The 13530-nt window shown below is 41.6% G+C and overlaps 1 protein-coding gene across 1 annotated transcript in view; it reads left to right on the top strand.

Annotated features, from left to right (window-relative positions):
* The window catches only part of ACTN2 (actinin alpha 2), a 108250-nt gene that overhangs the window by 76265 nt on the left and 18455 nt on the right, over nucleotides 1-13530 (top strand). Inside the window, exons 13-17 of the mRNA XM_068232256.1 lie at nucleotides 820-928; nucleotides 2741-2881; nucleotides 5494-5676; nucleotides 8506-8640; nucleotides 12012-12191. Of these exons, the coding sequence (XP_068088357.1) occupies nucleotides 820-928; nucleotides 2741-2881; nucleotides 5494-5676; nucleotides 8506-8640; nucleotides 12012-12191 (748 nt within the window). The remainder of the gene's footprint in view (nucleotides 1-819; nucleotides 929-2740; nucleotides 2882-5493; nucleotides 5677-8505; nucleotides 8641-12011; nucleotides 12192-13530) is intronic.

Genomic DNA, 13530 nt, shown 5'->3' with positions numbered 1-13530 from the left:
GCTCTGCCCTGTCTGTAATTCCTCAGTATGTGTCAGCCAGCTCCTTTCACAGCCTAACAGAGGAGGATTTTTATCCAGCTCTCTTTCACTGGTAAGAGAGCAGAGACTCTGCTGGCTTATGTAAATAACACACACGCACTGGAGTGTGCATAGAGGGGCCTGGAGAGGGGTGTGCATAACAGATCAGCACGGAAGAGTTGGCAGCCTTCCAGACACAAGGCGACAAGTCCGACAGGGGAAAGATACATTGATTTATTACAGAGACGGTGATAGTAGAAAGTGCTGCAGTAAGCCAGAGCACATTAGAATAGGTTTAGGAAAGTGTAGGATGGTAGAAAAAAGGATGACATTTTTGTTACAGAGTCTCTTTAAGTGCTTTTTTATGAGGGCGAGTCATACTTTTCTCTCTAAATATGAGGTTTTCTGACTAGACTGCGGTAAGCAGAAAAATGCACATTTAATGCACGATGAGTATAGCATATTGCATTGTATGCAATGTATTGACTACGCTCTACTCATCATGTGGTAAGACTTTACGCATGTTATTCTGCTTATGGCAGTTTAAGGAATACACGCCAATATGACGTTAAATTACTCTTGAAGAGAGACACTATTCACAGCTCTCAATTTTGTTGCAATTTTGATACATGTTTTTATATGTTGTTTACATACAGTATGCATTTGTGATGCAAAGAAAACAATTGTACAAAATTCTCTTTGCAAATTTGCTGCATTTTAGGTATCAGAAGATAGCTATAATCCATGTGTAAGATGCATACATTTGAATGGGCCTTAATATTTACATTTTTTTTCCTCCAGTGAGTTGGACTATCATGATGCAGCAAGGGTCAATGAAAGGTGTCAGAAGATATGTGACCAATGGGATAGACTTGGAACATTAACTCAAAAGAGGCGAGAAGCACTTGAGGTACCTTAAAACCAGTCAGATGTTAAAGTGAATAAATGTGGTTCTGAAAGCCAAGTATACAGTGGCTTGCAAAAGTATTCGGCCCCCTTGAAGTTTTCCACATTTTGTCACATTACTGCCACAAACATGAGTCAATTTTATTGGAACTCCACGTGAAAGACCAATACCAAGTGGTGTACACGTGAGAAGTGGAACGAAAATCATACATGATTCCAAACATTTTTTACAAATCAATAACTGCAAAGCGGGGCGTACGTAATTATTCAGCCCCCTGAGTCAATACTTTGTAGAACCACCTTTTGCTGCAATTACAGATGTCAGTATTTTAGGGTATGTCTCTACCAGCTTTGCACATCTAGAGACTGAAATCCTTGCCCATTCTTCTCTGCAAAACAGCTCCAGCTCAGTCAGATTAGATGGACAGCGTTTGTAAAAAAGCAGTTTTCAGATCTTGCCACAGATTCTCGATTGGATTTAGATCTGGACTTTGACTGGGCCATTCTAACACATGGAGATGCTTTGTTTTAAACCATTCCATTGTTGCCCTGGCTTTATGTTTAGGGTCGTTGTCCTGCTGGAAGGTGAACCTCCACCCCAGTCTCAAGTCTTTTGCAGACTCCAAGAGGTTTTCTTCCAAGATTGCCCTGTATTTGGCTCCATCCATCTTCCTATCAACTTTGACCAGCTTCCCTGTCCCTGCTGAAGAGAAGCACCCCCAGAGCATGATGCTGCCACCACCATATTTGACAGTGGGGATGGTGTGTTCTGAGTGATATACAGTGTTAGTTTACCGCCACACATAGCGTTTTGCATTTTGGCCAAAAAGTTCCATTTTGGTCTCATCTGACCAGAGCACCTTCTTCCACATGTTTGCTGTGTCCCCCACATGGCTTGTGGCAAACTGCAAACAGGATTTCCTATGCTTTTCTGTTCACAATTGCTTTCTTCTTGCCACTCTTCCATAAAGGCCAACTTTGTGCAGTGCACGACTAATAGTTATCCTATGGACAGATTCCCCCACGTGAGCGGTAGATCTCTGCAGCTCATCCAGAGTCACCATGGGCCTCTTGACTGCATTTCTGGTCAACGCTCTCCTTGTTCAGCCTGTGAGTTTAGGTAGACGTCCTTGTCTTGGTAGGTTTACAGTTGTGCCATACTCCTTCCATTTCTGAATGATCGCTTGAACAGTGCTCTGTGGGATGTTCAAGGCTTTGGAAATCTTTTTGTAGCCTAAGCCTGCTTTAAATTGCTCAATAACTTTATCCCTGAACTGTCTGGTGTGTTCTTTGGACTTCATGGTGTTGTTGCTCTCAAGATTCTCTTAGACAACCTCTGAGGCCGTCACAGAGCAGCTGTATTTGTACTGACATTAGATTACACACAGGTGTACTCTATTCAGTCATTAGCACTCATCAGGCAATTTCTATGGGCAACTGACTGCACTCATACCAAAGGGGGCTGAATAATTACGCACACCCCACTTTGCAGTTATTGATTTGTAAAAAATGTTTGGAATCATGTATGATTTTCGTTCCACTTCTCACGTGTACATCACTTTGTATTGGTCTTTCACGTGGAATTCCAATAAAATTGATTCATGTTTGTGGCAGTAATGTGACAAAATGTGGAAAACTTCAAGGGGGCTGAATACTTTTGCAAGCCACTGTAACTTCTAAAGTTACTGTGTTTTCTCTGGGGATGGGACAAGAGTTTCTTAATTTGATTACAAAGATCTCTGAGCAATGACCTTTCTAGAGACAAAGAGTGTAAACTGCTAATGTTCAAATGATATTTGTAAATTTTCACGCACAGCGCACTGAGAAGCTTTTACAAACTGTCGACCATCTCCATTTGGAGTTTATTAAAAGAGCTGCACCTTTCAACATCTGGATGGAGGGAGCCATGGAAGATCTTCAGGATATGTTTATTGTCCACAGTGTGGAAGAAATTCAGGTATGTTATATGTGTAAAACATTGTGCTCAATGTCATGAGGGTTTTACTGACAGTGTTTTATTTAGTGGTGATAGTAATATGCTAATTAAGATTATGCTAAATGTCATGTAAAATTTTGCAGTTACGGACACGCCTAACTATGATTTGGAAATTCAGTTGATTTCATGTAATCCATTCATAATTTTGTGTAATTGTGCATAATTTTGAGCCGACTTTAGTGGTTAATAACAAAGGCCCACATACATGCTATCGTCACTAAAATTTTTAAATATGTTAAGGGGAATAGTTGCTGTGTTTTCTCTGGGGATGGGGTATGTGTTTCTTAGTTTGGTTACAAAGATCTCAGAGCAATGTTATACCATTAAAGGGAACCTGTACTGAATGCAATTATTTAAAATAAACACATGAGGTAACTTCAAATAAACATTAAATAGTTACCTTGCCATCAGTTCCTCTCAGAAGCTCACCATTTTCTTCTTACAGTGATCCCTTCCAGTTCTGACAACATTTTGTCAGAACTGAAATATATCAGTTGCTGTCAGTTATATGTCAGTTGCTGTCAGTTATAGCTGAGTGGCCTACCTATATGCCCGGTAATATTCATGTTTCCCTAATGCTCAAGTGGGTGATGTTACAGTTGAACAGTGTGCTGACCAGAAAGCTTTTATGGGGGTAATGGCCATTTTCAAAATGGAGGACGGAGAATTCCATTGATCACAGTGGACAAACAGGACGCGGGAGAGGAGAAAGAGATTGAGGAGTAGACTACATGGGAGGCAAGTATGACTCGTTTATGTTTATTTTGACTTTTAATTTTCAGTTCTGGTTTTCTTTAAGGACTTTTCCACAGGCAATTTTGACAAGGACCAGATTTAGATGGCTAGAGAACTGGGTCTGAGCATCTATAAACACTCTATATACCTACTTTAATTGGGAACATGATGATACAACTGTGTACGTGTAGCTTTGAGTGCAATTTAGCATCGCTAGCAGCTGCATGCAATGTCTATAATACTTATAACTATTACACCTTCAACTGCTCCTGTAGAAACATGCCTGTTGGATAACATGGTGGACGTTTTAGAGGACATTAAAATGCCCATGTTTATCACCCCCTAAAAGATATACCAGTATGTGAATTCAGTCTTAGGGCCTGATTCATCAAGTCACTTAATGTGCTGTAGTGAGCGATATGCACGACTTACATAGCAGCACTCGCTGCCATGTAAGGAGTGTGCCTTCCATAGTTACCCGCATTTGTTTCTTAATGCGCTTAACATTAACTGCAGGCGGGCCTGCTCCTCAGTAGCGATACTTCACTCGCGGCCACTACTGTGTTAATTTACATTATTAACAAGTATTGTGGTAGCAATACTTCACTGGAGCAGGCCCGTCCGCAGTTAATGTTATGCGCATTGCTAAGGAAGCAATGCGCGTAACTAAGGAAGGCACACTGCTTACATGGCAGTGAGCGCTGCTACATAAGGCATGCATAGCGCGCACTACAGCACACTTGATGAATCAGGCCCATTGTGTGATAATTGATTTATTAATGCACATTTATTATGAAGGAAGAGTGAGGCACATGGACGTGGAGAGAGAGAGACACACCTGGAGAAAGAGAGGGAGCCACATGGACTGCTAGAGAGAGACACAGAGAAGGAGAGAGAGACACATAGACTGGGAAAGAGAAAGACAAACAGAGAAGGAGAATGAGCCACATGGACAGGAAGAGAGAGAGAGACAAAGAGTCTGAGCCGCATAGTAGAGTCCCTAACCCTGATGCCAACAGCATGGCTCCAAGCACATGCCTCAGGAGACCTGGGGCTATAGCAGACCTCTGAATTGTCTGGGCAATAACTCAGCCCTGTGCTATGTAACTGCAGACCAGTCAGAGTGCTCTTACAGGTTCTGACTGGAGAGATTTCGGTGACTATAACCGGGATAGTAATGACCATAAAACTCCCAAAGCTTTTCCAACACCAAAAATACTGATAATCTCACAGATGTTCGCTCCAGTGTATCCAAAGCAAAAATAAAATGAAAATTTTCTGGCTTTTTACTTTAACAGGATTCCTTTTACAGTATTTAGATGTTGAGAGCTCATGTACACCAGCAGCAGTGTTGTTAGCTTACACTGCTGGTATAATGCAGATACTTGGCCTGAATAAAAGCGTGTTACCCATAGCTACAGCTTCATGGTTATTATGGTTGAACACAAATGTTTCCAGCATCTTGGTCAGGGCCGGGCCGAGGCATAGGCTGGAGAGGCTCCAGCCTCAGGGCGCAGTGTAGGAGGGGGCGCAGAATTCATTCAGCTGTCATTCCTAATTGTGTTTGAAGCAGAAAGAAATAAGAAAAGGGGATACATGGCAGTGACTGCAAGCCATATAACTAGATATTAAGGTGTTGGGGAGGTTGTGGGCCCTGTGGCGCCTCTTAGTCTAATAGCAATCAGTGTGTGATGGCTGGGGTGGCAGGGATGGAGGGGCGCAGTTTGGTGTCTCAGCCTTGGGTGCTCGAGAACCTTGTCCCGGCTCTGATCTTGGTCATATTTGTATCTGTCTACCAATTGACTATAAATAATATGTTTCCCTTACTTTAATCTCAGAAACTGATCACTGCTCATGAACAGTTTAAAGCCACACTACCAGAAGCAGACGGTGAAAGACAAGCCATTATTGCCATTCAGAATGAAGTGGAAAAGGTCATCCAGAGCTATAACATTAGAGTATCTTCCGTTAACCCCTATAGCTCCATCACTCTGGAGGAACTCCGTACCAAGTGGGAGAAGGTAAATCAAATGAAACATATTATACTTTTCCTGTAAAAGCCAGCCTAAAGGTGTCCATGCATCCAGCAATTTTACTGTACGATCCACCATCCGATCATTTGATCATTTTATCGAATCGAGAGAGAATCTCGTGTGTTCCAGTATGCCCAATCGATATAAAGTGGCTGATAGCATGTCGAATCAACCAGCTTAGACAATCGAGCAGGTTGCCAGATATTGGTCGATTGCACAGGAATCGCCTACTGTTTATGTATCATTCGATTGACTTTGAATAAATTTTTGCATTCAGAGCATGGAGATACAACAGCGGTCAGATCAATTAGTGAAGGTGAATTGCATAGGATATCGCTTGTAGTGTGTGGGTCACTAATTGATCGACTTTCAATCAATCATACTGAAGTCGATTCCACAATAAAGTCACTTTGTCGATTGAATTAGAATCGGTAGACATAGTGCTACCGTAAGCCCCACAGCCTCCCAGTTCTACCTATTGAAATTGCTGACTGATAGGGAAGGTGTGAAACTCAATACTCTTTACTTTCCCTCACATTTTTGCCAGATTTTAGTATCCTAAATACCTGGAACCACCGAGTATTTTACTGTTCATTTTTTACACAGGGTGACCTCTGTTTATTTTGTATTATATGATTATATAATCAATTATTGTTATTGTGATTATATGATCATTTTCTACTTTTCCTGTTTGTGATAAAGGAGAATACAGGTCAAGGATCACTCCTTCAACACTGAAGGAGGTTTTTTTCCTTTTTCCTGTTCAGAGAGGGAAGACCGGGAGCCCAATAGTGCAGTATCGTTAGCATGGCCAGATGGCTCGAATTCTAAAAAAGTGAGTACTCACAAACACGGGTTGCAGTCCTGCAACCACCGTATGCGCCTGCGGAAAAAAAAGTTCCCGCTCGGTATCCCGGATTACACAGGAGCCAGGTGGTTGCACCCCTCTTCGTGTCCTTTACTCTTGATGGAGCTGGTCCACCGTGGTCGAGGTCCTCACCTCCGTGGGAGGTGTGCAGTACTGGATCAGGGTTGTGAGGAGGCGTCCAAAAGTATGAAGTTTGCAACTCGTATCTATATGTATTTCTATAAAAATGTATTCCTAGATAAAAAAAGAGGTTTCTTACCTCTATAGAAGACTCACGAGAGTGGATTATCAGGGAGCCTTTATTTAGAAGAAAAAAACGGTTACACTGTTGACTACGCGTTTCACGGGACCAGGCCCGCTTCCTCAGGTCATTAAAGAAGGCCCGCGCATCACACGGTTTCTTTTAAGGTTGACTGTTCTTTAATGACCTGAGGAAGCGGGCCTGGTCCCATTAAAAGCGTAGTCAACAGTGTAACCGTTGTTGGTTTTTTTTCTAAATAAAGGCTCCCTGATAATCCACTCTCGTGAGTCTTCTATAGAGGTAAGAAACCTCTTTTTTATCTAGGAATACATTTTTATAGAAATACATATAGATACGAGTTGCAAACTTCATACTTTTGGGCGCCTCCTCACAACCCTGATCCTGTTTGTGATAAGTTAGCCTACAGCCCAGCTAACCACTGATAGTGTTAACAGAAAAAAAAAAGTTCCCATATGTTCTTTTTTCCCCCTAATTATTCCTTAGCCCCTCCTATAGGTATATTTGATCTTTGTGTGTTCAAGCACAAGCAATAAACTTTGGTAGTGTTATGCTATTGTCAGTGCTATTGTAGTTTCTCCCCTGAGGTTCAGGTACCTGTAATTAGTCCTCCAGACAGAAATCCCCTTCTGCCCTAACATTTACCCTCAACAGTAACTCCTTCCCGACAGCTAAACTTTGGCCCTTATAATTAACTCTTTCCTAATATATAATGCTAAACTCTTAATCCTAACTGATAACACTAACCTCTCCCTATCCTATCCTCCGTACTAATTTTATCAATTGACTCCAATCGATAACTATTAACCTGAGGGCTGGATTTACCATGAGGCACTGTAGGTATATACCTACAGGCGCCTGGTGATGGTAAGGTTGCTCACTCTGCTCCTTAAGTGCCTCCCTCCCTTCCTTATGCAGAGTCCTGTGCGGAGATTAAATGAGAGGTTACTTACCCGGGTCTCGCCATTCCTCTGTCTACCTAATACTGAGGAGCACCTGTATCTACCTATGATGGGCAAAGGAAGTCATGGAAAAGTGACAGCTGGGCCAACCAGCACACATGTTGCTGTTCAGTGGGGATTTGTAGGTTCATGGAGGGTGAAGTCTAGGGTGCCAGGACATCTGTGCCTATAGGCTCCTGTGATGTAAATCCAGGCATAGTTAACCCTAACCAATACTCACCTTTCAGTGAATTCACCACTGACTCCAATTCCAAGTTCCCAATTTTACTCTCCTCTGCTGAAAGCCTTCTGAGCGCTGGCAGAACAATGTATAGCCAGGTGACAGTGCTAGATATATGGCTCTGTATTTACCATGTCCCCCTTCTACCAGGTGAATATGGTATCTTCCTTTGACTTAACCCCCCTACAGCAAAGTCAGTGCCATTCTCTTCAACCTTTTCAGTGCTGCTTTTCATCTAAGTTTTTGCTTGGTTGATGACATTTCTGGCTAGCTGGAAGCATTCTAAAACAGAACTGTTGGAAATCTCCATGCCCCTTATTTGTGACCCAACTGCTATTTACTGCTCATTTCTGTTAACCCTACGCAACAGCTAACGATGCTTGAACTGATCCAGTCACCAGCAGGAACTGAGCTATGCACTGACACTGTGTGGGGTATTCCTAAACATGGATTATTTTGGTATTTGATCATTTTATTGGTTGTTGATTTAATGTTTTAATTTGTGTAGGTGAAGAGGCTTGTGCCAACTAGAGATCAAGCTTTGCAGGAGGAGCTAGCACGTCAACAAGCCAATGAGCGACTACGTCGTCAGTTTGCTGCCCAAGCTAATGTCATCGGACCATGGATTCAGAGCAAGATGGAGGTAGAGAATACTTCACTTTCTTGTTTTACTGTTATGTTCTTGAAGTCGATAACAAAAAATCCATGGTTTTTTTTTTGTAAATGTGCCACATTATATTCTTTATGCTAAGAGCCTTCCCTTGTCATTGAATGTCCTTTTTCTTTAGAATAGTGTATGTAGTATAATTTAAGCTTAAATCAATGAAAATAAATCCTTTACCACATATTCTTTGTGCTATTAGCCTTCCCCTGTTGCAGTACAGTGCAGCAAGGGAGGGCCTCTTTTCAGTATTTCAGAATGTGATAACTGCCCACCTACAACTCTGCCCTGTTTGTGTGTCAGGATTTCAGTAAACGTGTACCACGCAAGTTAGGGCTGGTCTGCCCCACGTTTACCGCTGTCATTCGGGACTCGGCGTTAAACGCTCCCTTTCAAGTGAATGGGAGCGTTTGTAACGGGCTTTTACTAGCGTTTGCGCAAACGCGGCGTTCAGATCCTGATTTTTCCCTGGCGTTCGAGGCGACCCCGGACGCTGCATGTAGCATCCTGGGACGGTTAACCGCTGCGACTAATGTCCCCCTGTGGGGAAGAAAACCGCTGACTGCAACTGAAAGCCACTGAAAGCTCGAACGTGATGCTGCCACAACGCCGCCTCTGAAAGCCGGGCAGACGCCCGTGTGAACCAGCCCTTACATACACTGAAAAACAATCTTCCCAACAGGTTTTTTTTTTGCTTTTTTTTGCAGTCTTTTTTGTTTTAGTTTGAAACGGTTGTTATTATAGATTATGCAGAAAGATCAGCTTACAGCAGAAAGTACCAACAAAGTGGAGTGTTACAAGTACACCGAGTACATAGTAATAATTAGAAGCCTCGGAAGGATAAACACCACCGTTCAGTCATTTTCAGTTTCAAACATGTAAAATGACAGTTTACATTTTTAGGTCTGTTATACTGTATGTAGGACATTAAAGGTGGCCATACACCATACAATTTTTTTCATTTTGTTTCGATTTGAGCATTCCAATCCAATTTTCCAATTGATCGGAGGTCAGAATATTCGATGTACAACACACACGTATATTTGAAATTTGCTGCAATTTTGGGATAAATGATCGAAAGCTACGAAAAATGGTTGATTTGAATAATCGAGAGAATTAGTTGGTGTTAATTTTCCAACAGTTTCATTCTCTTCCTTCCCGCCCCCTCTCCCCCCCAAAACAAAACAAAGCAAACAAACCAAAAAACTGGAAATTCGATTGGATTTATCAATCGAAAACAATTAAAAATCGAGAGCTTTTCTTTGTTTTTCGATTGATAAATCCAATCGAATTTCCAGTTTTTTTCTTTGTTTAAGTTTTTTTTTTTTTGGGGGGGGGGGGGGGGGGGATGAAACTGTTGGAAAATTCAGACCAACTTTATCAAGAATTGTATGGTGTGTGATGGATTGTGAAATTGTGTTCAACCAAGAACAAAAGTGTAACTGAAATTATAGAATTGTTGAATAACTGTATGGTGTGCGGCCACTTTTAGGCTTCAATTCACTAAGTATTTTCACATTTGGTAATGCAGAAAACAGATGATTTTACTGATCATCCTGACAATCCACTAAACCTAACTGCAATGAAAAGTATAATTACAGACTAGTGAGATAAGGTACTGACTTGTGCGGTAAATACCTCAACACATGTCAGTAAATGTCAATTTAAAAGCATTAGGTAAATCAAGTAAAAGTGTTTGGTATTTATCTCCAGCTCTGAACAGTCGGTAACTTACAATCTCCATGCAGTGAAGTTGACAGATGTAGCAGACAGCCAATAGGGAGAGCCACACAGCCCTGCTTCTAACCCCATTTGATTTGATGCACTGGTGGGTGGGACTTAAAAAGGACAGCGCAGGAAAAAAAAGGCTCCCTCTATGTAGGATGTATGCTCATCTAAAGGAATGCCGGGGATGCACAGGACAAAAAAGCAATGCTCATGCACACCACTTGTGGGAAGAACCATAGCTTTCTGCCAGAGCCCTCCACAGCTGGTGAGACTTACCGAGCAGGGCTTAGTGAATTTAAGCAGCATTTTTTGGTATATTACTGAACTTCTACCGCATGTGAGGAAATCCAATGCTGGGCATACACTGCTCAATTTTGCTGCTCGTTTCTCCCGCGGGCAATTCTCTTATCCTCCACTCGTTTTTCTTATCTTTTTCCATTGCGTTCAATGCGGAATCGAGAGCGGGGAAACGATCGTGCGCGAGATCGGACATGTTAGAAATTATCTATTGAGCCATCTAAATGGCTCAGAATCGAGCCATGTATTCCCAGCATTAGTGATTTTGGAAAAAACGAATGCTGTATTTTACCAACCTAATTTTTTTTTGCTGGCCTGCCCTTAGTGAATTGAGGCCTATTAATTAAATTTGGAAGTAAAAAAATGATTGTGAACAATAATGTGAATGCTGAATTAAATTCCTGCAATGCTGTTAGACACTTTGCATGACTACATGCTAATGTATAGCAGAGGCCCCTTTAAAGGGAACCTAAACTGAAAAGGATATGGGTTTTCCCTTTTAAAATAATACCAGTTGCCTGACTCTCCTACTGATCCTGTGTCTCTAATACTTTTAGCCACAGCCCCTGAACAAGCATGCGGATCAGGTGCTCTGACTGAAGTCAGAGTGGATTAGCTGCATGCTTGTTTCAGATGTATGATTCAGCCACTACTGCAGCCAAAGATCAGTAGAACTAACAAGCAACTGGTACGTTTTGTTTAAAAGGAAACATCCATATCCCTCTCAGTTAAGTTTCCCTTTAAAGGATACCCGAGGTGACGTGACATGATGAGATAGACATGTGTATGTACTGTGCCTAGCACATGACTAGCAATGACTATGCTGTGTACCTTTTTTTTCTTTCTCTGTCTGAAAGAGTTAAACATCAGGTATGTAAGTGGCAGTTCCTGTCAGGACTGGGTCAGACTACAGTATGACCCTCACTGATAAGAAATTAAAACTATAAAACACTTTCCTAGCAGAAAATGGCTTCTGAGAGCAGGAAAGGGGTGAAAAAGGGTCAGTAGTTCATAGATTTTAGCTCTGGCATACTTCAATGAATGTCTCAATTAGCAAAAACTATAAAACAGTAAAACTTAAAAAGTAGATTTAAATATAAAATACAACTGTGGAATATCTTAAAAATTCATTTTTAGGAGAAGGAGGATAGATACAATTGTTTATTTCTTTAGTTTATTTTCACCTTGGGTATCCTTTAAAGGGTTTTAACAAAGGAGCTACTGATGACCCAAGACACTATTTTGAGGTTGCTGTTGAAAATTTGAATATGTGTTTCAATTTATTTTATGTTACTTAACTAAAATCCGAATATAATCTCATCTTACAGGAAATAGCTCGAAGCTCAATTGATCTCACTGCAACTCTGGAAGATCAGATGAACAATCTTAAACAGCATGAACACAACATTGTTAACTACAAGCACAACATAGATAAGCTGGAGGGTGATCACCAGCTTGTTCAAGAATCCCTCGTGTTTGACAACAAGCATACAAATTACTCTATGGAGGTAAGAGGAAACATGAATACGATTGTCTACGCTGTCCAGGGACCTAAAGGTGCCCATATGTATGGATTGACACTTTATCATAGTTAGACCTTGTTTCCAGTTTCCACTCTCACTCTGTGTGCAATGCAGGTAACTGTGGTGACGGCTCTTCATTGCATCATGATTCTCCCAAATGCGCTTGACTTGCATTGGGATTCTCCCAGATGCGCTTGATTCTCCCAGACTGCTGCACAAATTATTACAATTAGCTTGAATCTGTAAGAAAAATGAAATGTCTACTTTATTTTTTCCTTGGTTATGTCTTTTACAACATTTCATAAATTTCAGTCCTCTTTTACCTCTTACACCTGGTGGTTAGGGATGGCAATGCTTAGGAGAACTCATAAAAAAGCATGTGATAGTTTAGTCAGCTGATAGATTTGTAAGGTTCTGATTTGCTGTGATGACTTCCTGGTTTAACACATGATCAGGACCAGCAAATCAGAGCCTTACAAATCTATCAACTGTCAATTACAAATGAAAGTACTCGGGGAAATATAGTATGAATAAGTATGGGAAAGGCCCCTTAGCGCACTAAGGGTTAAAAATTAACTTTTATTCAGTTCAATTAAAATATAAATAGCAGCATAATACATATATAACACATGACAGTGCTGTACATTCATGTGTTCATATATAATGTCACACAATGTATGTGAGCGAGGGGCAAGCAGGGGTCATGTAAGCAAACCTGCTACCCTTCCTCTGTTGCAGGTGTCTACACAGCCCCTATCTAGATCACACTGGGAGAAAACACGAATCACAAGGTGGAAATACACCTGGCCTGTCTGGGACACCAGAAACGCTCACATACACTTCAGGCAGTTAGGTGAGATGGGTGCATCACCCCCTACACCACACACAAACTCGACATGTTTCACCTGAAAAACATCAACCTGGCACACACTGGCAGTCAGATGGTGTTCAAACATGTGGCATAGTTGATTTCAAACAGCCCCATCACTTATTCTAATCACATCAGAGCGTCCACACAAAGTTACAAATGCAGGAAGAGGAAGTAAATGGTGTATGTTTCTGGATAAGCCCCATACACATGCCAGATGAAAGCTGGCCAAGGCAGCCAATAAATACTGCCTCTGCTGAGAATCCAGCCTGTGTACAGCAGCATCGACCCCTCTCAACCGCTCGGTCAGCGACCTGCCTGGTGGATCGTTTCGGCCGAGAGTATGATTTTCCCCACTTACCCTGTCTGCCACGTGATGTCACTTCCACACCCCTCCATTGGTCCTTCACCCCCCACATAGGAACAGAACATGTCACTAGCCTGTTTACAATGTTG

The sequence above is a fragment of the Hyperolius riggenbachi genome, chromosome 4 (genome assembly GCF_040937935.1).
Source record: "Hyperolius riggenbachi isolate aHypRig1 chromosome 4, aHypRig1.pri, whole genome shotgun sequence".
Classification (NCBI taxonomy): domain Eukaryota; kingdom Metazoa; phylum Chordata; class Amphibia; order Anura; family Hyperoliidae; genus Hyperolius; species Hyperolius riggenbachi.
This window is presented reverse-complemented; position numbering and strand designations above follow the sequence as displayed.